Below are 27,751 nucleotides of genomic sequence, written 5' to 3'. Positions count from 1 at the left end.
TTGAGGAAGTGGTCACCTTTGCTGTGTGCTCTCTCCACCTTGAAGTTCTGCCTGTAGCAGTCCAGAAAATAAAGTGACCAGGAGACCATGAACTGAAGCCACAGGAACCGCGAGACATCAGTCTTACATCCCCCTTGAAGTTGATTTTCTTAGGCATTTTGTCAAAGCAGTGTTAGATTAACACCCTCCTGGCTGAGGACTCTGAAAAACTGACTTTCAGAAAGGTGCGAGGAAATCTAATGAGCAGTGCAAGGTTTCTGAGCACTTACTAGGTGCCAGTTCCACTACATGTCTCCAAGGTGGGTCACAAAGCCACCAAGGCCAGAGCAAAGACTCACTGAGTTCTCCTGGCATTTTAAGGTGACGCAGTTTCTGTCACAAGCCAACTTCCTGGGTGGGTTTGTTCACCGGCTCAGTTCTGAGTACTGGCACCAGAATCCAAGCTCTTAGACTTCAGAAGATTGAAACACAGTCTGGGGTCAAACATCCCCAAAGGCAATATTGTTTCCCTTTCAGTTTACAAAGTCAGCAAGAGATAAAATCTGAAAGGATACTTCTGTGTTTTATTTTCTTAGGGGATAAAGTTTGTTTTTTTTAATAATTTCCCTGGAGGAGTTTAGGCCCCGAGGGGGATAAATTAACACTGTTTTTTTTAATACCAAACATCATCAAACTGCCCCATGCAGATATCATGTTATTAAAATGAGCCCTGTGTGTGAGATCATTTTATCTTGTTACACTGCACACTAGGGCAAGCTGCTCAGAATCAATAGAAATGAATAATTAATTAAAAAGAAAAGAATATTCCTTTTAAGTTCCAAGATACATTAGTCTTGTTCTTTTTTTCCCTGGCTTCTCCCTACTTCCTCTTTCCACTCTTCCGTCATTGTGAACCATTCACCCCCTTGGTTTATTCCTTCCTTTCTGGCTCAGGGTAGTCACACTGTCAGTCCAAATGACGGCTTAGAGCCAGTGCTCTCTGAAGGCCAGGCCACAGGAAACCAGGGCCAATGCTGTTCTTTCCCCAGGAAATGGGCATCATAGGCTCTTAGAAATAACCAACCCCCTTGCCACGGATGGATCCACCACCAACCAGGCTGGCCAACAGCCAACAGGAAGAAAGCCCTGGGGTTCCTGGCCAAATCGAGGCAGGCTTCAAACAGATTCTTCCCATGGAAGGGCCATTTTCTCTGATTCTTTGCTTCAGGGAGAGACACAGCCTGGTTGAGCTGAGGGAAGTCAAAAATCCAGCACCATTCACACTGTCTGGGAATCGTAGACCTGAAGACTCTTCAGCCCAAACCTACAGGATCTAAATAGATATCCTAGCAGGTCTGGCCTGGTTGTCTGGATGCTGAAGTCTGAGAAGAGCTGGTCTACAGATGTCTTCTTACAAACGAATGACATTTTTTCTTTTCTTGAAACCATGAAATATACTTGAAGGGAAACAGTTAAGTATACTAAAATATGAATTACTAAAAACTATATATTTACATGTAAATAAAGTTTATTGACACTAACTAAGAAACAAATTCAACTTAGATTTAAAAGGTTGAGTTATTTCTTCTGTTTTGTTTTGTTTTGTTTTGTTTTGTTTTTAAGCCTACAGCAACCAGTATTCCCAGGTGCTCTCCCATCCAAGTACTAACCAGGCCTGACCCTGCTTAGCTTCCAAGATCAGACGAGATCGGGCGCGTTCAGGGTGGTATGGCCGTAGATTTCTGTTTTGGTTTTAACAGTCTGAATTGATTAATGACTTCCTTTGCTGAAACCATTGATATCTCTTGCATGCTCTATTCACGACAGGAAAATGACACTCAGGAAAATAATTAGAAACAATTTCTCTAACACTAATCCAAATATGGTCTCTTGGCAATTTTCAGAATATAGCCTCTTAGGCAAAGAGAAATGATAAACATCTTTAAAAAAAAAAAGACAACTGAAGATTGTCCAGCAGAACAAGTCCTTCTAATGTTTATTCAGGCTTAAAACAAAACAAACTCAGCTCATTGAGAAGTGGCAATGATTAATCTGAATGCTCTACTTGATTATTTTCCATTTGTGATTTTTGTAGTTAAAAAAAGAAGAACCCAATACTTTGTTTTTTCCCACTGTCTTTTGGAGACAATGTATCACATAGTCCAGGCTGGTCTGGAACTTGCTATGCAGAAGAGGAAGACCTCCTACTTCAGATCCTCCTGCTTCTACTACTCAAGTGCTAGGATTGTATGTGTGCATCAAACTCAGGGCACAGGGCATGCTCGGCAGAGCAGGAGCCTTCAGCAACATTCTCAGATTTTCTTGATTTTGCTTTATAGGTGCTTTTTCCAGGCTTGGGGATCAAATTTCACATGTATTAGGGAATTTCTCTACAGCTGAGCTGAATTTTGGGCCTAGAGTCATCTACATGAGGCTTAGTAGTAGCCTTAGTTACACTTTTACTTCTGTAAACAGACAAAGACAACATTTAATTGGGGCTGGCTTACAGGTTCAGAGGTTCAGTCCATTATCATCAAGGCTGGAACATGGCAGCATCCAGGCAGGCGTGGTGCCAAAGGATCTGTGAATTCTCCATCTTCATCTGAAGGCAACTAGGAGAAGACTAGCTCCCATGTAGTTAGGAGGGTCTTTAAGCACACCACCCACAGTGACACACCTTCTCCAATGAGGCTAAAGCCATTTCCTGGGCCAAACATATTCAAACCACCATAGTACTTGATATCACATTGAGATTGGATATTAACTGCTGTTTACTTTGAGCCTCAGGTTTGTGAGCCTCAGTTTTTTTTTTTCCCTTTACACTCTCCATACACCTTAACAGCACAGAATTTTCTGACTGATTATGAGTATATATCCATGACCCAGGAAAGATTTAATAGGATGAAACCTGTTAGTTACTTTTTAAGTTTATTGTTATTATTTTACTAGAACTTATTTATTTCATTATATTTGATTTATTTTATGGTGTTGCTATTTTATATTTACTTGCATAAATTTACTCACAGAAGTCAACATAAAATCTTACACTGGGCTGTAATATTAGGCTCAGATCAGTCAGCTGATGCTGTGGTATCCAATTGGTAGACAGAAATAAATCCCTACATAGCAGGCACTAGTGTAGTAGATGCTGCTGCTACAGGATAGTTCAGTAAACAACCCCAAGATTTTGTTGTTTAAAAAATACCTGGTTCTAGTTGTGGTGTGGCTCAGCCTTAGCACATACTTTTAAACACTCTGGCTGGAATATAGCCCTTAGCACATACCTTTAATTCCAAACAATGAAGGTAAAGTTAGTTTGTAGAAGAAAGCACCCATCTTTGAAAGTGATATCTAATTGAGTGGCAGACAAAGTGAAGAACCAGAGAAAGATTTAACAGAATAGGATATGCCCACCTCTCACAAGAACAGAGAATAAAGAGCAGTGACAAGAGAGAAAGTGGGGAAGGAAGAGAGAGAGAAAGGGAGAGAGAAGTCAGGGGAAGGAGAGCAGTTTTACTGGGACAGTTGTACAGACATAGGTTGCAGAGAGAGAACAAGCTAGACACAGGTGAAGACAGAATGAGCCAGAAGATGAGAAAGAGCCAGAAGATTAGAAGAAATTGTCAAAAGTTATTTTGAGGGAAAGCAGAGCAATTCAGTCAGAAGCTAAGAGAAGCCAGATTGAATCAGTCAGCTTGGAGAGGAGTTTTGAGGAGCCAGAACTGTTCAGTTGAACCAGTCAGCCAGAGTACAGAAAGAACTAGAAAGGGTGAACTTATTCAGCAATATGTCTCAGAGGCTGAAACCATCCTAGTCCTAGATAAGATTTGTATGGAGTCTAAAAGCTTCCAGAATTAGGCCTAGGTTAGCAGACAGAGACAGTAAGCCTCAAATAGGACAATTACATTAGGTGAATAAAAGTTACTTTTATAAGGTGAGGTCACAGTGCCAGTAACTGCAGCTAATTTAAATGAAACAAAATTCCACATTGCCTTGACAATATTCCTCTAGGTAAGAGAGATCGAACAACAGAAATATACTGGGAATATTGAGAGAAAGGTGAATAAGAAGCCAGGTATGATGATGAATGCTAGTAATCCCAGTGCTTGGGAGGTAGAAGTAGGTGGATCAGGAATTCAAGGCCAGCCTTGCCTATAATGTGAGCTTTAGGACATCTTGAATTATATAACACTTCTTCTCAAACAAACAACCCCCCAATACCCCCAACCCAAACAACAACAACAAACAACAACAAAACAAAACAAAACAGCAGGGTTGGCTGTGTAGTTAAGAGTACTTGCTGTTCTTCCAGAGGACCTGGGTTAAATTTCCAGCACTCATGTGTCTGCTCACAATCATCTGTAAGTCCAGTTCCAGTGCATCCAGTTCCTTCTTCTGGCTGCCATAGGCACTGGGCATGCACTTGGTACCCATGTTTGCATGCTGGCAAAAAACCTATACACTTAAAAAAAAAGATAAGAAAAAGGCCATGTGTAGAGATGCACACCTTTAATCTCTGCAACTGGGAGGCAGAGGCAGGTGGCTGTATGTGAGTTGTAGGCCAGCACCATCTCCTTGTGAGTTCTAGACCAGCCAAGGCTATACAGTGAGAGCCTGTCTGAAAGGAGGTAGGGAGGGAGATTAAGAAAGGTAGTATGATGTTAATGACTTCTGGAGGAGGAAGAGTCAGTTTTGTTTAAGGAGGTGGCCCCTGGTAGGTTGCCCACACTTGCATGAGTGGTCTCATTCCATATGTATGTAGGCAGCACAAAATTAAAACAGTGGGCTATTAAAAAAAGGGGAGAGAACATGAAGATGAGAGGGATGGGATGGGTTTGGGAGGAGTTCAATGAAGGAGTTGAGGGGACTATGATCAATACAGTGTATGCATGTATAAAATTCCCCAAAACAATACAAATATTATGTTTAGGAAAAGAATGACCTAGTCATAGCTGTTAGTCATTGAGGCTCACCATGTACAGGGTGCTGTGCTAAGTCCTTTGACATACAGCTTCTTGAGCTCCATTTTACAGATGAGAACACTGAGCCAGGGAAACTTAGGCCATTAAAATTGATACTTAAACCTATATTTATCTCTGTTGTTCTGCCCATCTGATAGAGTAAAGTATTTTTCATACATTGGAATTGACCCTCTTGGCACAAAGTTTACTTTGTATCCCTCAGGGTATTGCACAGGGCTGAGCTTAAGTGCCCACAATCCCCAAGGATGAGCTACAAACTGGATCAACATGTGACCTGCCAAAAGCCCATATTCTTGGCTCTGCTAGGTCTTTTCTGAAAGGAAGGGCATTAAATGATGGACATCAAGTTACTCTCTCATGGTTTGCAGTCACTTGGAATTTTGTTGCTTTCTAAAATGTTCCATATTCTTTAAGCCATTTGGTCTAACAGAACACCACTCATTGGTGGACCTCATAAACAATAGAAATTGATTGTTCATCAAGTTGGAGGCTAGAAGTTGAAGATTAAAGTGCCACAAGATTCAGGGTTAGGGAGTGAAGGTAGGTAATACTTTCCGTGGCTTACAGATGTTGCTTTAAATGATGAAAGGGGCCAAGAGTCTTTGGGGACTGTTTTATAAGGGTGCTAATCTTATTCAAAATTATTTCTTTGATTTAATCCTCTGACAAAGACCACAACCTTAATAATACCAACTTGATGAGGGTGAGTGTCAGAATCTTAGATTATACAGACACTCAGTCCATTGCACGTACTTTTGGAATTTTTCTCTTGACCTTTTGTCTCAGTCCACCAACTCTACTTCTAAGAACCGATATGGTCTTTACCACTTCTGTGAGGAAAACTGCCTTGACCTCCTCTCTGCTTTGTCTTCTACTCTTCCTGCTCTCTCATCTCTGTATAGCACACATTACACTTTGTAGAGGATGCCCCTGCCCCCCCCCCCCACTTCTCTGTAGTTATGGACTGTGTGGGAAGAGTTCATTCTATTTGGTGAAGGAAACAAAGATGTTACAGAATATCCATCTACGTTTGTGAGATTTTCTTGTGATACCCAAGCTACAGATGTTGTATTCAATGAGTACATGGCAGACACTGGCAGCTAATTTATTTACATTATCTGGTGGAATGTGATAAGGGGTACTCAAATGCTCCATCAGAAATTCCCCAAGGTTTGTGGACTAGGGATGTAGTTCAGTGCCAGAGAATTGGTTTGGTACATGTTAAGACCTAGGTTTGATCTCTAGCAATATCTATCTATCTATCTATCTATCTATCTATCTATCTATCTATCTATCTATCTATCTATCTATATCTAAGATTATCTAAGATTTTAATACTTGTTTCTTGAAAAGAAATGACTGACTACAGTAGTCTGCCAAGTTCCAGGTTTAGTAAGTAAAGTTATTATTATTATAATTATTCACTGTATCCCTACATTAGTTACTGTATCTTTGGCTAGCCTAGAATTTGCTAACTAGACCAGGGGGTCCTCAAACTTACAGAGATCTGATTCTTGGGATTAACAGTGTGCACCACCATGTCCAGGCTAAAGTTAAAAATGTAATGTGTGCTTAACTTTCCCCTGCAGTACTCCTAAGACTCTCAATAGGTTAGTGGACACATGACACTCCAAAAGCAAACCCAACATGTAGCATTTCATAATCATATCTAAAGATATAGTTTATAGGCCGGGCGGTGGTGGCGCATGCCTTTAATCCCAGCACTTGGGGGGCAGAGACAGGTGGATTTCTGAGTTCAAAGCCAGCCTGGTCTTCAGAGTGAGTTTCAGGATAGCCAGGGCTATACAGAGAAACCCTGTCTCAAAAAAACCAAAAAAAAAAAAAAAAAAAAAAAAAAGATATAATTTATAAACTAGTTATGCATCTTAGGGTTTCATGTATGTGAAGAGACATCATGACCAAGGCAACTCTTATAAAGGACAACATTTAATTGGGGCTGGCTTACAGTATGAGAGGTTCAGTCTGTCATCATCATGGCGAGAAGCATGGCTTCCAGGCAGATATAATGCTGGAGAAGGAGGAGTTGAGAGCGATACATCTTGATCCAAAGGTAGCCAGAAGGAGCCTGACTCTTCTTCACTGGGCAGAGCTTGAGCGCTAGGAGCCCTCAAAGCCTACCTACACAGTGATACACTTCCTCTGACAAGGCCACATCTCCTAATAGTAGCACTTCCCATGAGCCAAGCATATTCAAATCACCACAGCAGGTAAAAATGTTTGATGACTTAGATCCATCCCAGAGCCCAGATAAAAAAGCCAGATGCAGTGGCCCACTAATGTCTGTATTTCTTGTACTCCCACTTCTTGATGACAGGGGAAGATGGGAGGGGATCATCTAGAAGCTCTGGTGGCACCACCCCTGCCCCCAACATCGATCATAGCAAAGGATGCTTGTGTCTCAAACTTTCCTCTCCACACATCCCTTAGCTTCTCCTTAAGTCTGCATTAGATTAGATCTTCATAGTCATCTTTATGCCTCCTGGTATCTCTTTCCAAAACAAAGATAAGGACGAGATGAAAAATTTTACTGAATAATTCACGGCCGTCAAAAAACAAAAATTACAACAAATTTAGTTTAAAAACCATATGCTGACTTTCTGTCATTCTAGAATCAGATTCTGACAAGTTGGGCAGATACTTATTTTATAGATCAAAAAACCGAGGGGGTGGTTGAAGAACGTACCCTCTCCTCAGAACCCCACCAAATATGCTGTCAAAAAACATATTTTTAGATTTATTTTTTTAATGTGTTTGTTTTTAATGTGTTTTGCCTGCACATATCTGTATCTCTTATCTGCCCACAGAGGCCACAGAGGGTGTTCATTTTCTGGAACAGGAGTGACAGCAGGTTGTGTGGGGCTGAGAATAGAACCCAGTTTCTCTATAAGAGAATCAAGTGCCTTTAATCACTAAGCGATCTCTCTAGCACCCCAAAGGCCGGTTTTTTAAAAGTTCTTGTGTTATAAAGGTTAAAGCTATTTTTTTCTGCAGTGTAGAACTGTTTGCTTAGAGACTTGGCTGTAATCTCTCATCTGATTTCTCAGAATGACTTCTTGGCAACCTGAGATTTCAGCATAAGTGACTTCACGTTTGCTCTGGAACTCAGTCCAAACCAATGACCTCTTAGGAGTTTAAACTGATATATTTATGCTTCCTCTCAAATTCAGAAGAAAACCTAAGTAATATCCAGACCATTTGCCTTTTCTTTTTTAAAATAAATAATTAATTTATTTATTCACTTTGCATCTCAACATCAACTCCCCCTCTCCTCCCAGTCCCACTCTCTCACATCTCCTTTGCCCTCCCCTTCTCCTGTGATACTCTTAGGTATCACACCCCCTGTGCCCCTCTACCCCATCTGCGCCTCAGCCACTGCAGACCCTTTGTTTTTTCTAATTGGGCCAACAACACAAAAGAAACCTTTATCCTTTTTTAAAGACAAGGCCTCACTATGTGGCTTTGGTGTCACTGTAAACTGGGTCCTATTGCTGCATTCATCATCCCCCTGCCCTCCCCCCCAACCCCCCAACTCCCCCACCCCCGGGCCAAGACAGCGTTTCTCTGTGTAGCTCTGACTGTTCTGGAACTCTGGCCTCAAACTCACAAGAGATCCTCCTGCCTCTGCCTCCTGAGTGCTGGCTGGGATTAAAGCCTGTGACACCACCAACGGGGTGGGGGGCAATCACTGTTCTTGATGGAAAGAATTTGTCTTCTGCCAATGTGTCATTTTAGACCAAGCTATTGGTTCCTATGCACAGATATAGGACACCACCATGTAAGAGATCCTGATATCTCTTTGCTGTCTTCCAGAGCTCTGTGCTCATGTGCTGCCTAGCTGTGGAGTAACCAGTTCTTGATGTAGGATTAGGGGAAACTATCGTTTTTGACAGAAGCCAGCTATTTTTCTGGCAAAGGAAAAGCTCACAGCTAGCGATGTGTTTGTTTACAAAATCTTCACAACAAAAACAAAGCTTAGAAGAAAACTTTCAAGGGTCATAAAATCCAACCCAGGAAGCAGCTTTCTCAGCTTCCTGGTCTATCTTGTACTGGTGTCAAACTTAAAAACCCTCTAGAAAATTACGGAGAGGGGATTTTCATAGAGAGCTCTGGTTTCCATCCAATTTTTCTTTTTTCCGAGACAGGGTTTCTCTGTGTAGCCCTGGCTGTCCTGGAACTCACTCTGTAGACCAGGCTGGCCTTGAACTCAGAAATCCACCTGCCTCTGCCTTCCAAGTGTTGGGATTAAAGGCGTGCGCCACCACCGCCTGGCTCCATTCAGTTTTTCAACAGTGTGTTCCGCATAATGCACACAAATAAGCTTTTCAAAGCAGGTATTGGAATTACTGCCAAGATAGAAACAGCAGCAATGGTGCCCAGGACGAAGTCCGCAGGGCAGGGAGCAGAAGCATCCTGTTTCTAAAATAACCGAAAGTGAAAGTACATCCTGTGACTGAGCGCTGCTCATCGCAGAGGCCAGGTTTGTGTTTTCGAGGTGGGGTTTGGGTCTAAGGCACCAGCTTCCGGGAGCTGCGCGGCGGAGCAGGTGAGTGCTTGTCCCATCGGTTCGGTCCGCTGCGTTCCTGCGGGCCCACCACCCGCGCTCTGGGATGCTCCACCTCGCGCGGAGGGCGGCGGCTTCCAGGCCCGCAACTCAGTCAGGGTCTCCAGTACGCTGCCTGGAAACTCGCCGGCTCTGGGCGCTCTAGCCTTGGGTTTCCTCCCTTCCTGGGAAAAGGAAACTTACAGTCAGTGAGACTGGCTCCAGAATGTTCTTACTAAAATGGATTTCTCAGGAAGACTATTATTCATATTTCCTTGGCAGGTGCTGAGTTCTGTGGTCCTGCCTAACTTTTTCAGAATAAATAAGATTTTCTGTTTTGTTTTGGAAGGAGGTGTTGAAAGGAGAATATTCAGTGTAAGTTCTAGGGGGCCACTGGTTTGAACTAAGGGGACTCCTGTTCCAGAGACACCCACGCTAACTTGTGTGTATTCTGTTCCGATCTCCCTGACCCTGTCTTACAGAGAACTTCACTATGAATCAATCAGTTCAGTTTCTACCTTTTCACCTTTCTTCTCTGCCTATAAAGCAAACTTCTGCACAGCAATGAAAACATTTGAGGCAACTTCTTTCTATTTACATTGTGCTGGCTTTGAACTCTTGATCCTCCTGTTACAGACCTGTGCCACTACACACAGATAGACCACTTACTCTATTTATTAAATCAAGTGTCCCCAGTTGTAAAAGAAATACAATTAGGATATTTTAATTGTTAAAATTGTATACCTCTTTTGACATGTTTCTGGTCTATGGATACATATTTTTTTCTTTCTTCCTTCCTTTCTTCCTTTCTTTCTTCCTTCCTTCCTTCCTTCCTTTCTTTCTTTCTTTCTTTCTTTCTTTCTTTCTTTCTTTCTTTCTTTCTTTCTCTCTCTCTCTCTCTCTCTCTCTTTCTTTCTTTCTTTCTTTCTTTCATTTTACTTTCTTTAGACACACCAGAAGAGGGCATTGGATCCCGTTACAGATGCTTGTGAACCACCATGTAGTTGCTGGGAATTGAACTCAGGACCTCTGGAAGAGCAGTCAGTGCTCTTAACCACCGAGCCCATTATCTTCCTTTCTTTATGCTGCCAGGAACTCTGTGTATCCCTCCACCACAATTATCCTTAGGAAAATGAGATGATTGCTTGTTTTTCAAAGTTTACTGCCATAATAAATTACATGGCCTTGTTGGCTTATACACACATGTGCGTGCATGTACACATTTTTCAATTTAAAAATATTTACTTTTAGTACCATTTTAAAAGTAGATGTGTACCTCTGTGTGCCTGTGTGTCTGTGTGTCAGTTGTAGGCATCTGCAGGTCTTCCTGGGTAAAGTAAAGGGGCCAGCAGAGCTGTCTTCTGTTCTGGGGGCTCTCAGGATGAACCCCTTCCACCTTCTGCATCAGCCCTCTTTGCTTGGCTCAGCATTCCATCTCCCATTTCCAAAGTCAGGGCCAGCATTGCTTCTCTGATCATGTTTCTGCCTCCTACCTCAGTCTAACTCTGGTGTTATCCCCTCCTTTATTCTAGAGGACCTTCTGGATTATGTTAGGTTTTCACACACAATGTAGGATAGTCTCCATAGCGTGTGTGTGTGTGTGTGTGTGTGTGTGTGTGTGTGTGTGTGTGTGAGTCAGGGTCTCTCGATGGACCTCGACTTTGGCTAGACTGACAGCAAGTTTCAGGACGCCATTGCACCTTTCCCAGTATGGGAAGTACCAGTGCTTACCCAGCAGGCTCTTTACCCTGGAGCCATCTCTCCAGCTCCTACCTCCCTATTTTACAGACAATCAGCATCCTGCATTCAGTTTGCAGCCTTAAATCTTCTCTGCAGTGTAATCTAACATTTGCACAAGTTCTTGGAACTAGACCATGGATGTCAGTGAAGGAGTCATTTTCCTGCTTACTATAAGATTGCTTGAAAGGGAAAATATTCAGATGAGAAATATGATGAAGATATTCTGGGAGTGCTATGCAATAGACCACTTACAGCAAGAGTTTTAAGAATATTGTTGTTTTGGGCTGGAGAGATGGCTTAGCGGTTAAGAGCACTGGCTGCTCTTCCAGAGGTCCTGAGTTCAATTCCCAGCAACCACATGGTGGCTCACAACTATCTGTAATGGAATCCATTGCACTCTTCTGGTGTGCCTGAAGACAGCAACAGTGTACTCATATATAGAAAATGAATAAACAAATCTTAAAAAAAATCTAAAAAAAATGTTTAAAAGAGGAATATTAGTGTTTTAATAATAATATTTTAAAACAACTATAAATGTTATAATTGCTCTCTTAAGAAATGTAATAAGAGGAATTATATCTATATTAATATGAATATATTTTCCTGGGCAGAAAAAAATATCCAATATAAAATACATAGTATAACATGCATAGTTCTTGTTTGCATAGATTCCTGCCATTAGTGTGAGCAGGAGTGCCTGCCATAGTCCCAGTCTTTAGATATTTGTTGATTGCTCAGAGAAAATGACACATATAATTAAAGTGCCCTGTAAGCAATAAAGAAGAACTGATGTCCTTTGGGGAGGTCAGAAAAGGCTTCAGGAACCTTCTGGCGGTTTGCCATCATCCTTGAAGAACCAAAAGATTTCATTTGGTAGAGGTTGAGGCAGTGAAGGACCCTTGAAGAGATCTTTGTGAATTAAGTTTCAGATAAAATAAGGCTGAGGGTTAAGTTGTGCTTAGACTGTTAGATCTTGGATGCATGCATATGTCTATGTAATTTTAAAGAATGTATCTAAAATTATCTTAAATTTATAGAAAAGTTGCATGTCATATAAAATGATCTTTCTCTCTGGATTATTTGAGAGTAAAATTTCAAGCTAATAAGCTATCACCCAGCAACACTTGAGTGTATAGTTCTTACTAAACGGGTGTTGGGGGGAAGTTCCTGTTTGACTATAGCACAGTCTGAAAAAAATCAAGAAATTAATTTGTGATATTCACTAAGTTCTAATCATTTTACCATTTGTCCCAATATCAGCATCATAGATTACATAGAATTGTGTTTTTGTACTTTTCTTTAATATGGAAATTTCCCCATCTTTCTTGAAAAAAAGTTCACTTAAATAAAAAATCAAAACAGACAACTTGTAGCATAGACAGTGCCTGATTCTGAGTTTGTCTGCTGCCTCTTCCTGCTTTTCTTCAGACTGTGCATATCTGGTCATGGTGTCTTATCAGCCTAGTCCAGCCTATCAGGGGCCACAGGATTTTGATTTAGTCTATTATTTATTTTGATTATCTCATTTTGGTCACATACTGGGTTGCTTCAATGTGAAATTACTCTTGTTAAAATTTATTTTGAATTAGTTTTCAGTTCACATACAAAGAAACGTTTTGCTCTCTGACATTTTCACATGTGTGTTACTGCACTCTTTTCATATTTGCTCTCTCGCTGCCTTGGCTGGCCTCCTGTTCCCCTCTTGCTGATTCCCCCTTCTCCAAATACTCTCCCTTCTACTTTCATCACCATATGTATATATGTTAACATAATAAACATATCCATATATATACACACATATACATATATGTACATGCATGTATATGTATATACATACATATACATGTGTATATATAAATATATGTGTGTACATATGTATATATTTGTATACATATGTATATATGTGTACATATGTATATAAATATATTTGTGTGCATATGTATATGTATGTATACACACACACACATACACATACCGGGTCCGACATGGCTGCATAAGGCAATGGGTGACACAGTTTCTGCCTCTGGAGCATCTCCAGGCCGTTGATCCTCAAAATCCCCACATGTGCTGATGACTGCTGTTGGCCTGAAACTGATCTACTGTCTCTTCTATTTGACTTTTACGCTCTCTTTCTGGGGAATGCACTTTCCTCATTACTCAGAGCTAATCATATCATAATAAATGAAACAGATGCGGTTCTCAGGAATGAGGAATGGAAGTGGTCATGAGCCTGTGGAGGACGAGGAGCAGGCCCTCTGCCTGGCTGTTAGGGTCATGGGAAAGGATGTAGACAACACAACCACAGAGGCCATAAAAGCCTACATGGACCTTTGTAGAAATAGTTCGTTGCCAGACTTGGCTTTGAATTTGGAATCATGAGGACTTACATTTCCCTCTGGCCCAATGACTGTTGTATTAATTAGCCAGGGTGAACTTGGGAACATCAAGGATAAAGAGTTAAAGTGGTCTCCAGAAGAAAAAGTATGGACAGGAAAAGAAGGAATCTATAAAAAAACAAGCAAAAGATAGATGTGTTTATTTTATAGGAGAAAGGCTTGTATACAATCTAGAAACAAATGATATTAGAAGAAGCGTATATGAGGCCATGAATGAGGAAACAAAGATTAGAGAATTAAAAGATGACGTATAAGCATATAAAAAGTTAGTATTTCATTCTCTTGGCTAGTTGAAGCATTGGAGATGACAATGTCTGGAGAGATATTAGAGAAAGTAACTGCTTTACTTGTATAAAATTTAAAACGTTGTAAGGAACCATTTTAACCCTAGTCTGTTACCTTTCTGTTCTTACCTGAAAGTAGTTACTAAAGAGTGCAGTCTGCTGTACCAGGAAACCACAAGAGTTGTGTGTAGCTACCCATGAAGAACAGGCTGTGCAAAAAACTATGAGGAAATGTGCTTTTGCTTTGTGTTTAGTTTCTGTTTTAAGGAAGCAGGGATTGGAATTAATGATTCACGATTCAAAGAATTTATGTAAATGTATTTCTAGAATAATTATGAACAATGTTCAAAGCCTTGATGATGTAACTTTAGTCAATAAAAGATTGGATTCAGGCTCTCTGGTTGGGAGAAGGCAACAGTGTGAGAAACGAGAAGGCAGAAGAATGGGAAGAGAGAAAGTAAAAGACAGAGAAAGGAAAGGCTAAAGCACAAAAGGAGAGAAGGCTAAAGAATGAGAAGGAAGAAAGGAGGGGAAGGAAGGGTGATGAGAATCCTTGGGCAAAGAGAGAGCACTTGAACTGACAGCTGCATCCACTACTGACTCCGAGTCAGTGTTGTTAGCGCTGCTCCCATTCCCACCTTTCTCAGGACCCTCTTCACGCTGAGGCTTCACTTTGGCATGTGTCTAATATATATAACAATGCACACACACACATGTATATATAATATAACATATATACATATACTCCATTGCTCTCTTCTTAAACCCTCATCTGCCCTCCCTTTTCTCTCATAGTGCCTTGTCTGGTTTTGAAAAAAAAATGTGTTTAGATATGGTGCCTGCATGTATATGTCTGTATACCACACACATGCCTGGTGGTGCTCTTGGAGGTCAGAAGAGGGTGTGGGATGCCCTTACTATGTAGATGCTGGGAAATGAACTCGGTTTCTCCGGAAGAGCAGCCAATGCTCTTACCCTCTGAGCTATCTTTCCAGCCCTGCTAATTTTTCTGTCTGTCTGTCTGTCTGTCTGTCTGTCTGTCTGCCTGTCTCTCTTTCTGTCTCTCTCTGTCCCTCCCTCCCTCTCCCTTTCCCTCTCATGCACACACACACACACACACACACACACACACACACACTCAACACACATTCACACACACACTCACACAGACAAATAATTTCTTTTGTTTGATTTGTATTAAAATGTAAGGTTAACATATAAAGTAATGATTCCATCATGACATTTTTTTATTTGATATTTTATTTATTTACATTTCAAATGTTATCCCCTTTCCTGGTTTTCCCTCCGCAAACCCCTTATCCTATCCCCACTCCTCCTGCTTCTATGAGGGTGCTCACCCACCCACCCACCCACATCCTCCTCATGGCCCTGGCATTCCCCTAAACTGGACCATTGAGCCTTCACAAGACCAAGGGCCTTCCCTCCTATTGATGCTAGATAAGGCTGTCCTCTGATACATATATAGCTGGAACAATGGGTTCCTCCATGTACTCTTTGGTTTGTGGTTTAGTTCCTGAGAGCTCTGGTTGATTGATATTGTTGTTCTTCCTGTGGGGTTACAAACCCCTTCAGCTCCTTCAGTTCTTTCCCTAACTCCAACATTGGGGTCCCTGGCTGCTAGCATCTGCCTCTCTATTTGTCAGGCTCTGGCAGAACCTCTAAGGAGACAGCTCTGTCAGGCTCCTGTCTGCAAGCACTTCTTGGCATCAGCAATAGTGTCTGGGTTTGGTGTCTGTATGTGGGATGGATCCCCAGGTGGGGCAGTCTTTGGATGGCCTTTCTTTCAGTCTCTGCTCCACACTTTTGCCCTCATATTTCCTTTAGACAGGAGCAATTCTGGGTTAAAAACTTGGAGATAAATGGGTGGCCCCATCCGTCAACCACGGCCTTGCCTAACCTCTGGATATCGTCTCTACAGGTTCTCCCTCCCTTTTGTTGGATATTTCAGCTAATGTCATTTCTGTCGGGTCCTGGGAGCCTCTTGCTTTCCTGGTATCTGAGACTTTCTAGTGGTTACCCCCAGTTCCCCATCCCCCATTGCTACACATCTCTGTTCAATTTCCTGACCCTCTCTCTGTACATATCCCCATCTCCTCCCATACCTGATCCTTCCCCCTTTCCCCCCTCTCCCTCCTCTCTTCCTCCCAAGTCCCTCCCATCCTCTATCTCCTGTGAGTATTTTGTTCCCCCTTCTAAGAAGCATTGAAGCATCCACACTTTGGTTTTCCTTCTTCTTGAGTTTCATATGATCTGTGAGTTGTATCATGGGTATTCCGAGCTTTTTTCCTAATATCCACTTATCAGTGAGTATATACCATGTGTGTTCTTTTGTGATTGGGTTACCTCACTCAGGAGGATATTTTCTAGTTCCATTCATCTGCCTGTGAATTTCATGAAGTCATTGTTTTTAATAGCTGGGTAATACTCCATTGTGTAACTGTACCACACTTTCTGTATCCATTCCTCTGTTGAGGGACATTTGGGTTGTTTCCAGCTTCTGGCTATTATAAATAAGGCTGCTATAAACATAGTGGGGCATGTGTCCTTCCTTGTTATATGTTGGAGCATCTTCTGGGTGTTTGCCCAGGAGTGGCATTTTCAAACATATGTCACTATAGTTTCCTTCTATCCCCCTCTTCCTCTGCTCTCACCCATATTGCTTCCCACTTTTTGATGTTCCCTTCCTTCCAGCTTTTGCCTTTCATATCACATGTATTCCATTACCCCCTTCCCTGCCTTTCTCCCATTAAGTCATTTATAGTCTTCATACACACACACACACACACACACACACACACACACACACTCATACACACACACACACACACACACACACACACACACACACTGATCCCACACATGAGAGGACACTTATAGTATTTGTCTTTTTGGTTTATTTTATATACTCATCTCTTGTTCCACCTATTTTCCTGTAAATGCCATGATTTTATTTGTATTTATAGCTTAATGTAATTCCATTGTATCTATACTACATTTTCTTTATCCATTCATTTTTGATGGATGTCTAGTTTGGATGCATACCTTGGCTACTGTAATCGTGTAGCAGAATATGGGTATCGGCATCTCTGTGGTATGCTGTCTCAGATCTTTTGGTATGTATATGTACCCTGGAGAGGCATTTCTGGATCATATGGTAGTGTTTGTTTGTTTGTTTGTTTGTTTATTTACTGAGGAACATCCATCCTGATTTGTTGCTAAAATTTCTTAGCAGGAGAGACAAAAGCAATTGCTATTTTTCCTAAGGTCCGAGTAACAAATCTAGCATCATTCTGCTCAGTTTCACACTGAAGAACTAAAGAGTTCCTTACAGAGTATAGATGAGAGGTTGTGAATACTCCTTCCCCAACAGGCCACACCCCAAAAGCCTTTTCCCAGCGGGGTTGAGGGCTTCCCCTGTCTCAAGGGAGCTAACTCCTCCCATTTATTCTGTTGTCTCCTCGAGGCTACAGCAATTAAGGCAGAGATACCTACAACAGGTGGTAGGGAGTGGCTGCACATTCAGGTGAGGTTTTGTGACAGCCCCCCATGTCCCCAGGGCTTTTCTAGCTGGGACAAGCTTTTGTTAGTGACACTGCTGAAAGCCAAGACTGCAGTTGCTTGGCTGGGAGGACAGTCACTCACAGCAGGCTTTCCAAAGCTTGAGTTCCATCCATAGGTCATCTTTCCCAATGTCGTTGTCAGCCATGGTAGCCATGGTGACTGGGATGAGAGGCAATCTAGAACACTTAAAATTAGCCATTTTCTGACCTTTAAGGATGTTAAACAGTAAGTTTTTGGCCACTCGTATTTCTTCTTTTGAAAGCAGCATGTTCTATTCATCAGTCCATTGATTGGCTGGATAATTTGGGGCTTTAGTATTTATTTTTTTCAGTTCTTTGTGTATTCTAGATATTATTGTCCTGACTAAGACTAAGATGAAGTTGCCAAGGATCCTTTTCTGTTTGTTAGGCTGTCTCTTCATGCTGGCAATTGTTTCCTTTGGTGTGCAGAAGCTTTTTAATTTCATGCAAGTGCAATTCTACTTGTTAATTCTTGGGAATATTTCTTGTCCTACTGGAATCCTTTATACAGTCAGTCTCTCTCTCTCTCTCTCTCTCTCTCTCTCTCTCTCCCTCTCTCCCTCCCTCCCTCCCTCCCTCCTTCCCTCCCTCCCTCTCTTTCTTCTTCCCTCCCTCTCTCTCTCTCTCTCTCTCTCTCTCTCTCTCTTTCATTTTTCATTAAAATTTTTCTTTTGAGACAAAATCTCATACAGACAGACTTACCTTGAGTTTGGTATGTATGCAGCTGAGGCTAGCTTTGAACTCGGTATCTTCCCGACTCCATCATTGAATCATAAGGCAGTTTACGTGTTTTCCTTCAACCGTCTCAAACCTTACATTAAGGCCTTTGATCTATTTTGGGTTGATCACTGTGTGGGGTAAGACATAAAGACTTGATTTCACTCACTAGGTCATTCATGTTTCCAAGCATCATTTGTGGAAGAAGCTCTTGCTGTCTTTTTTTTTTTTTCTTTCTTCTTCTCTTTTGAAACGAATGTTTTTGATGCCTTTGTTAAAGATTAGTTGGCTGTGTGGGCTTACTTTTGATTCCTCTAGTCTATGGCATTGGTGTACATAACTTTTTATTTTTTTAGATTTATTTATTTTATTTATATGAGTACACTGTAGCTATTTGAAGAGGGCATTGGATCCCATTCCAGATGGTTGTAAGCCATCATGTGGTTGCTGCACCATGTGGTTGCTGGGAATTGAACTCAGGATCTTTGGAAGAGCAGTCAATGCTCTTAATCACTGAGCCATCTCTCTATTCACCACCCCCCCACCCCCACCCCGCACATAACTGTTGCTGGTGCACATAACTGTTTTTGTGCCAACACCTTGCTGCGATTATCATTTTCTCTTTGTGATAGAGATTGAGATCAGGGATTGTGCTGCCTCCTGTTCTTTCTTCCATTGACTACTTGGGGCCTTCAATGCTTGTGTGACGTTTGTTTTGTTTTCATCAAAGATTGTCAATGAGATTTTGGTGAAAATTAGTGTTGAATCTAGAGGTAGCATAGTCATTTTCACGATATTAACTCTGCTAACCTGTGACCATGAGGTGTTTTTCATATTTAAAAGTCTTATTTATCTTTACTGATAGATTTATTCCTAGGTATTTTTTAAACTGCTGTAAACTCTTTCTTTCTCTCTCCCTCTCCCTCTCTTTCTCTCTCTCTCTTGTAAGACTCTGGCTAGCCTTAGCTTACCAGGGACCCCCTGAGTGAACCACTTGGTGCTGGGAATCAATGCAAAAAGCAAGGAATATATTGTTCCAATGATTGGGGTTGTCCTGAAGGTGAAGTGGCAACCCTGCACAGCTCTTTCAGTGAGCTTTTTATACAGTTTTCAGGGCAGCAGCCATTAGACACAATGTGATTGGCAGAACACTGGAACCTTTTTAACTGATTAGTCTTTAGCGTATAAGGTAGCAAGGACTTCCCTTGTCTGAACGTGGCCAAAGGTCCACCCTGCAGAATGTGTCCCCACCAGCAGGTCAGGTAGGTTCCTCCCACTGTGGTCTGAGGAATGTTAATTAGCTTCTCCCTTCTGCAGGGGCAAGCGTTTCATGACCTTCCCAAAGTTCCGGAGCTGACCTCTTCACTTTCTCTGTCTCTGTCTCTGTCTCTGTCTCTGTCTCTGTCTCTGTTTCTGTCTTTGTCTCTGTCTCTCTCTCTTTTGTTTGTTTCTTTGTCTCCCTTCCTTCCTTCCTTCCTTCCTTCCTTCCTTCCTTCCTTCCTTCCTTCCTTCCTTCCTTCCTTCCTTCCTTTCTTCTCCTTCCTTTCTTCCTTCCTTCCTTTCTTTCTTTCATTTGTTCTTTCTCTCTCTCTCTCTCTCTCTCTCTCTCTCTCTCTCTCTCTCTCTTTCTTTCTTTCTTCCTCTTTCTTCTTAGCCAGTTTATCTTTGGTGTACAGAAAAGCTGACATTTTAAAATATTTACTTTTTGAGATAGGGTCTCAACGTGAAGCCCTGGCTTACTTAGAACCCACTGCACAGAGCAGGCTGGCCTCCAACCTACAGAGATCCTCCTTACCTCTTTCTTGTGTGCTGGGATTAAAGGTGTGTACCATCATGCTTGGCAAGCTGCTAATGGCTTATATCCTACTGTCTTGCTAAAATTACTCATGAGACTGGTAGTTCTCCACCTTCCTTGTGGGCTTTTTGTTTTTTTGGTTTTTTTCGAGACAGGATTTCTCTGAGTAGCTTTGGCTGTCCTTGAACGCACTCTGTAGACCAGGCTGGCCTCGAACTCAGAAATCCGCCTGCCTCTGCCTCCCAGTGCTGGGATTAAAGGCGTGCGCCACCACCACCCGGCTCTCCAACTTCCTAATGCTGGGACTCCTTGATACAGTTCCTCATGTTGTGGTGACCGGCAACTGTGAAATTATTTTGTTGTTACTTTGTAACTGTACTTTTGCTAGGGTTATGGATTGTAATATAAATATCTAATATGCGACTCCCAAAGAGATCCTACAAGTTGAGAACTGCTGTATCAGATGGGAAAGTTTTCTGGTGGAATCTTTTGGGTGTTTTTAATAAAGTGTCCTGTCTTGGGCAGCTTAGAAAACTTTGGCTTTTTCCTTTCATATTTGTATCCTTTTTGTCTTTCTTATGGTCCAGCATCTTATTAAAGAGGAATGGAGAGAGTGGGCATCCTTGTTTTGCTCCAGATTTGTTGAGAAAACTTATCCAGTTCTCCATTTAATATAATGCTGTCTGTAAGTTTATTGCATTTAATCTTTATATGCAGAGGCCTGTTCCTTTTATTCCTGGATTCTTCAGGCCATTATGTTGAAAGGTTTTCAATACTGATTTGGATGACTGTGGTTTCTGACTGTAAACCTACGAACACACTATAGCACATCCACTGGCTTGCGTATGTGGAGTAAGGAAACCAACTTGTCATGCATATGTTAACTTTGGTTTGCAAGTCCTTTGTTGAGAATATTTGTTTGTATGCTATTTTCTGTGTGTTCCTGTTCTGTTTTGGTTTCAGGATGATGCTGGCTTTGTAGAATGAGTTGGTAGTTTCTTCCGTTTTTTTATTTTATTTTATTTTATTTATTTTTTAATTCTGTAGGACTGTTTTGGGGAAATCTGTATCATCCTTGTTTGATCAGGTGTCTGATTAGTATGGCTCTTTGAGCACTGCAAGCTCATTCACTGTGTTCTCTTTTCTCCTCTGTCATATTTCTAAAGGTGCCTTTAAATTGTCCGTCATCTCATGCTATTCCAGGCATATCTTATGTATTTCCTATCCCACATTTGGAATCTGCCATTGCTTCTTGGTTCTTTTTGTTGAAGAAGAAAGTTACAAAGCACTTGATGTGCCATGATCCCTTGTTTTTCTGACAGTTCAGTATTCACACTGGGTAAACTAAGGCATGGCTAATTTTTATTTACTCATTTTTCCATTTTAGTATAAAAATAGATTCTTTTGCTTCTTTTACAAGAATACTGAGAATTTGGCCACTCAAAATCTTTGAAAAGTATATTGCATACAACTCCAAGTATACTGAAATATGGATGCCAGAATACTTGAGCAAACTTTAAATGTATTTTTTATTACATCTTCTTATTTATTTTGTGTGTTGATGTGTGTATGTGTGTGCACACTTGTGTGTGAGTGTGTGTGTACAGGTGCTACAGCATGTATGCAGAGGTCAGAGGACAATGTGTGTAAGTCAGTTTTCTTTTCCACCTTGAGGATTCCAGAGATGCAACTAGAATTGTCATGCTTTGTTGAAAGCATCTTTTTTCTAAGCCATGTCTCCAGTCTCAAACTATTGATATGTTAATATGTGTCGCTATGTTCTAATATAGCATGAAATCTAGCAGAGAGCTTAAAAGCTCCTACAGAAACTGGGTTAAAAAAATGACATTACAGCTGATGTATTAGCTGTGTTAAGAGTGCCTTTACTGAGCTCCCTCCTATACAATTAGAGATGTGAGGTTCTTCAAATTACAGATGACATTTGGTTTTAAGTCATATGACAGTCAAGACTTTGATGATAGGAAAAAAATTACAAAGCAGACAAGACAAGTTTCTTCCATAGAAGGGCAAAAATTGTTATTTCTCTTTTAGTGAACTTGTATAGTATATTGTTTTAAAAGTCCTCCCTTTTTTATTAGAGAATCATGGATGCTGATAAAGACAACATAAAGCAAGCTTGTGATGAGTGCTCAGCAGAGATGGACATTATGAGAGGCGAACAAAGCAAGGTAAAAAGGAGAAGTAGAAGACACTGACAGATGGCTCATGTCCATTTGTTTTTTATTTGTTTGTTTTTGTTTTTCTTTTGTTTGTTTGTTTTTGTGTTTTCTGTGTTTTGCTTTGTTTTGTTTTTTTTTAAAGGGAGACAGTTTGTTTTGGCTTACAGGTCCAGAAGAAGAGTCCATGGTGGGGGATGGGGCAGCCATGACAGAAAGTAGTTGATCAGGAAGCTGAGAGATCACATCTTCAGTCTCACATAGAAAGTAGAGAGAACAGAAGGAATGTGGAGTGAGGCCATGGGTTCTGAAAGCCCACCCTCAGTGATGTGCTTCCTCCAGCAAGACTGTACAGCCAACTGGAGACCAGTGTTCACATACCTGAGCCCATAAAAGACATTTCTGATTCAAACTGCTATATTGCATTTCCTGGCTCCCATAGGCTTATGGACATATCAAGTTGCAAAGTATATTTAGTCCAACTTTAAAAGTCTCATATTCTTAAACAGTTAATTTGTTTTTAAGTGAGGTTCACTTTATGTCTTTGGCATTGTAAGGATATTTGACTTTTCAAATCCTTACATTTGTTACATTGTAAAGACTTCACACTGACAGTTGTGTTCTATTTCTTTTCTTATCAAAAATTGTTTTCTCACCTCCTTTTTTGATGGGGGTATACCAGGAAGTGAAATGTGAGCAATATCCAATGAGGCTCAAGTGGAAACAGAGGCCCAGGTGCTCAGAGCTGTTATTGAAGCCTGTGTTTGGCTTGTCACTGCTGCGGGATATTTGATCACATTGTGAACCCCAAAATTGTGAACTGGAAAAATCTTGTTATGGTGTGGCTCAGCCCTAGCACACACCTTTAACCCAAGGGCTCAACCCTAGGTCAAGACGTGGAGCAAGCAACTAGCTGACAGGGAGTGAACATAAGTAAAGAGAAACAAAGGTCTTTGAGCTGAAGGGTATTTAAGACTGTGGAAAAGGAGAAGGGGATTTTGTCTTCTGGGACACTGGTAGAGTAGGAAGGTCAGCTGGGAGCTTTCTCTGTCTTCCTGAGCTAGCTTGCCCCAGCATCTGGCTCCTGAGTCTTCATTGGTAAAAATCGAAAGGCTGGGATTCTTGCTTTTTAAAACAACTGGCTACTATTGGAATCATTGCTGATAAGACAAATGAACAAACAAAAAACAAAAATAAATAACCATCTCAAAAACAAAAATATAACAAAGATGACAAAACAAAACAAAATGCCTGCCTCTGTATAATCTGTCCCTGATTAGAGTGCAATTAAGTCATATTATAGCTTCAGATAACTTAGGAGTATTTAGCTAAGTCCAGAATGTCTGGGTCTCATTCTTTGCCTTAATTATAAAGATTTCTGTATGTATGTGGAAGATATCAGTTTCTTTGTTCATATAATAGAGCTAGAATATCTTAGTAGGAATAGAAGACTCATCAGGATGTGGAATAAGATGATAAGCAAATGTACTATTAATATGGGCAAATTCATTCTGAGACTGTCCCAAGGCTGCGTAGGCTTAGGGTAGGGGGATTGGCAATTAATTAATTTAGAAAAAAGGAGATCAAAGATGTTTAATTTTTCCCAGTTATCTGGTGTTTTTTAGGGATTGCTTCATGAACTTATGAGGGAAAACAATGAGCTAGACGAGGAGATCAAAAAACTTGAAGCTGAATTGCAATCGGATGCCAGAGAATTCCAGGTACTGTGATTATTTTATATATATATATATGTTTAAAGGACATGTACATGAAAAAGTGTTTTAGTTATACAAGATTATAACCTCTCACCACCAGTATTTTTTTGTTTTTGTTTTTGAGACAAGACCTGGGTGGAATTATATAGACCATGCTGGCCTCACGCTCACAGAGATCCATCTGCCTCTGTTTCCTGTGTACTGGCATTAAAGGGGTACACCATCATGTCTGGCTTGGGCCACTCACTGTATGTAATAGCCTCAAATGGAGAACAACCCAGTGTTCTTCCATAGTAGCATGAACTAATAAATTATTGTATAGCTATACAAGTAAGTTCTAAGCCATAATGAACAGATTGTATACAATTCTACTCCATAATAAGAACAAACAGTTGTAGACAACATGGATGAATGTGACAAACATGACATGGATATAACAGGCAATGCGAGGCATTCTACATGGTCCCATTTAAATAAAGTATGTTCTGAGCAACATAGTGGTTCACTCTGGAGGCAGGTGAGACCCTTGGGAAACCAGGAGGACTTTAGTGGTTCTATCTATTGTTTGAATATTAGCTTCATATGATTTCCTCATGTACTATACTTGTGATGCATTTTTTTTCTTACTACCTATGGACAGCGTGATAAAACTTAAAAAACTTAATAAAATTAAAAAAAAAAAAACCCAGAGCCTTGCTTCTTGTAGATTACTTTTGGTTTAAACATTTACTCTTCTTACTGGTCACCCATCTCATAACCACAGGACATCCTATCTCCCATAAACAGTGTGGAGAGCTGCGAAGCACCGCACCTCAAAGATGGCGCTGGCCGCCGCCCCCCGCCACTCTGATGGCGAGCACTCTTGAAGTAAACAACTCTTTATTTGGTTATGGGCTGAGTCAACTGGCTTGCTTCCGCTATGTGGGCCTGTTAGATAGCACCACGTGGCTTTACCTGGGTGGCTGACCATACAGTATTTAACCTGTGGGTTGGCTTTCCTCGGGGTCAGTCAGTCAGAAGATTCTTCAAGGTTCCTGAATAAACTGCTGGAGAAGAGCCCGAGAGTGTGTTGCGTCATTCTTGCTGGTCGAGGGTGGTCGCGACAAAACAGAATAGTGACAGTTTCAATGCTGTAATAACCTGGCTTGTCAAGAAGAAATAGGGATAAAAGGTTAATACACAACATAGGAAAATGTTAGGATCTGGTTACTTGTCTGGCTCTGACCAGGCACTAGACTGTTAGGATTTGGTTTCTTGTCTGGCTCTGGCCAGATCAAAAGGTCCTGGGAATCCTACCGACTTAGTGGACCCACTTTACAGAGGACCCAAAGTGGGATATATTTTTGTCATTCTCTGGAAAATGCTTGGTGCCAAAAGGTTTGAATACTGTGTGTTTCTGCATGATCAGTAAACACGGACTTTTTGCAGGCTTGGAAGATTGTTTGGAAGTTAGCCCACTGTAACTAGAACCCTACTAATCCCTTGTAAAGGCATAGTGAGTTTTAAAAATCGTGCAAAGACTCATTGACTACTTGCAGTTTCTTTCTTATAACACATTTTATTCCAGTGTGTAAAATAACCACGATAGATGGATATGTGTACATATAACTCACTGGTACATTTATGCATACTTGTACATTTGTTATCAATGACTTTAAACAGGTAAGTATAATCTTGTATGCTGTGGGTTACAATTCTTATTGACAATATTTCCTTTATTGTTACATAAATGTAAATTATGAAAATGGTTGATGGGTAGGTTAGATATGGTAACTTACCCTTATTAGCAATCTTAGCATAAGAATTGTCAATCTTGTCAATAAGAATTGAAACCCACAGCATACAAGTGTATGGAGCTGAACAAGAAGCCCCTTAGTGTGCACAGCTTGAAGCTTCCCTCACTTCCCACGCTTCCTCGCCATGAAACTCAACAGAGCTTTTAGCAATTTGCTTCTGATATTGTGTGTTACTGGTACAGTTATGTAAAAGGTACTTAATTCCGTAGACAGCGGGCACTTTGGAATTGGACACTGTATGGTATTGATCAGCTGAAATATTGGTTAGGGAGAGGACTATATGCTTATGATTTCATCTATAAAATGACATGAAAGGATCAGTATTTGATTAACTTACTGAGAAGTCACACGGGAAGAAGCAATTAGATGTTAAGTAAGACCACAGCCAATATCCCATGAAACTCTAATGTCGGCAGAGAATGAATCACTGGATGACTAGATGGTACTGTCATTGGAAGGCCTTAAGTTATTTCTTGCTATGGTTTTAATCAAACACATCTGTTTTAATCAGATTAAAGAGAATGTACCAGAAAGAAAGCTTAAATTCACCTCAGTGGAGAGTCCCGAGCATGGAGACCATTTCTCAAATAGCTCCTGTTCATTTCAAGTGAGCTCACAAATTCTCTATGAGCTCCAGAAAGGACAAGCGCTCATCACCTTTGAGAAAGAAGAAGGTATGTTGATCTCAAAAACCTGACTGTGTCACTTTTGTAAGCATCCAGATCGTCAAAGATCCTCCTTAGATGTTTGGCTATCACTTTACAGTTTGTGTGTTTGCTGTTTCTTCTTGTCCTCATAGTGGCATTCTGGGGCAGATGTGATAGTCTCAGAGAAGGAAACCAAGCATTACATTACTTTAGGTGTACTAGATGTGGGTATATTGCCTGTAATACATAAAGATGTTTTATATGTATGTATGTATGTATGTATGTATATGTGTGTGTGTGTGTGTGTGTGTAATATATAGTATTAGGTATATAGTAATATGGAGTACTGACAACGCATATGTGCACTGATATTAGAAGACACATGTTTATCACACATTCAAAAAACAATGACTCTGGAAATAAAATATAGGAATTAGGATATCCAGAGTCAGCCTCTTCCTAGTCCATATGTCTAAATGATGATGAGCATATTAGAACATTATAATAATTCTATAAAGAAGTAGAACGTGGCAGGCCTAGTGGTGCACAGCTTTAATCCTAGCACTCAGGAAGCAGAAGCAGACCTAGCTTTGTGAGTTTGAGGGTAGCCTGGCATATGTAATTTCAGGCCAGCCAGGGTTATATAGTGAGCCCTATCTCAAATTTTAAAAAATGAGGAAATAAATTTTTTAAATTTTATTTTATAAATTAATTTATTTTTTACACTCCATATTCCATTCCCTGCCCCCCCAATCCACACTCCAACTGCTCCACATCCCACACCTCCTCCCACCCCACCTTTCTCCACCTGGATGCCCCTACTCCCCCACCCCACCTGACCTCTAAACTCCCTGGGGCCTCCAGTCTCTTGAGGGTTAGGTGCATCATCTCTGAATGAACACAGCCCTGGAAGTCCTCCACTGTATATGTTTTGGGGCCTCATATTAGCTGGTATATGCTGTCTGTTTGATGGTCCAGTGTTTGAGAGATCTCCAGGATCCAGATTAATTGAGACTGCTGGTCCTTCTACAGGATCACCCTTCTCAGCTTCTTTCAGCCTTCCCTAATTCAACAACAGGGGTCAGCTGTTTCTGTCCATTGGTTGGGTGCAAATGTCTGCGTCTGACTCTTTCAGCTGCTTGTTGGGTCTTTCGCAGTCATGATAGGCCCATTTTTGTGAGCGCTCCATAGCCTCAGTAATACTGTGAGGCTTTGGGACCTCCCCTTGAGCTGGATCCCACTTGAGGAAATAAAATTTTATAAATATAAAAGTAGCAGACTAGCCGGGCAGTGGTGGCACACGCCTTTAATCCCAGCACATGAGAGACAGAGACAGGCAGATTTCTGAGTTTGAGGCCAG

At 41.0% G+C, this 27,751-nt stretch overlaps 1 protein-coding gene and 1 pseudogene across 1 annotated transcript in view; one reads left to right on the top strand and one right to left on the bottom strand.

Moving 5' to 3' along the window:
* Positions 1-1,600: 1,600 nt before the first annotated feature.
* On the bottom strand, positions 1,601-1,719 carry LOC116092658 (annotated as a pseudogene).
* Positions 1,720-9,296: 7,577 nt separating this feature from the next.
* Positions 9,297-27,751, top strand: part of Nmi (N-myc and STAT interactor) — a 27,014-nt gene continuing 8,559 nt past the window's right edge. Inside the window, exons 1-4 of the mRNA XM_031370206.1 lie at positions 9,297-9,525; positions 22,156-22,245; positions 23,859-23,954; positions 26,256-26,418. Of these exons, the coding sequence (XP_031226066.1) occupies positions 22,162-22,245; positions 23,859-23,954; positions 26,256-26,418 (343 nt within the window). The 5' untranslated portion in view covers positions 9,297-9,525; positions 22,156-22,161. The remainder of the gene's footprint in view (positions 9,526-22,155; positions 22,246-23,858; positions 23,955-26,255; positions 26,419-27,751) is intronic.

The sequence above is a fragment of the Mastomys coucha genome, unplaced genomic scaffold, assembly GCF_008632895.1.
Source record: "Mastomys coucha isolate ucsf_1 unplaced genomic scaffold, UCSF_Mcou_1 pScaffold15, whole genome shotgun sequence".
NCBI classification, from domain to species: Eukaryota; Metazoa; Chordata; class Mammalia; order Rodentia; family Muridae; genus Mastomys; species Mastomys coucha.
The sequence above is the reverse complement of the archived record's forward strand: the minus strand, read 5'-3'. Positions and strand labels throughout refer to the sequence as shown.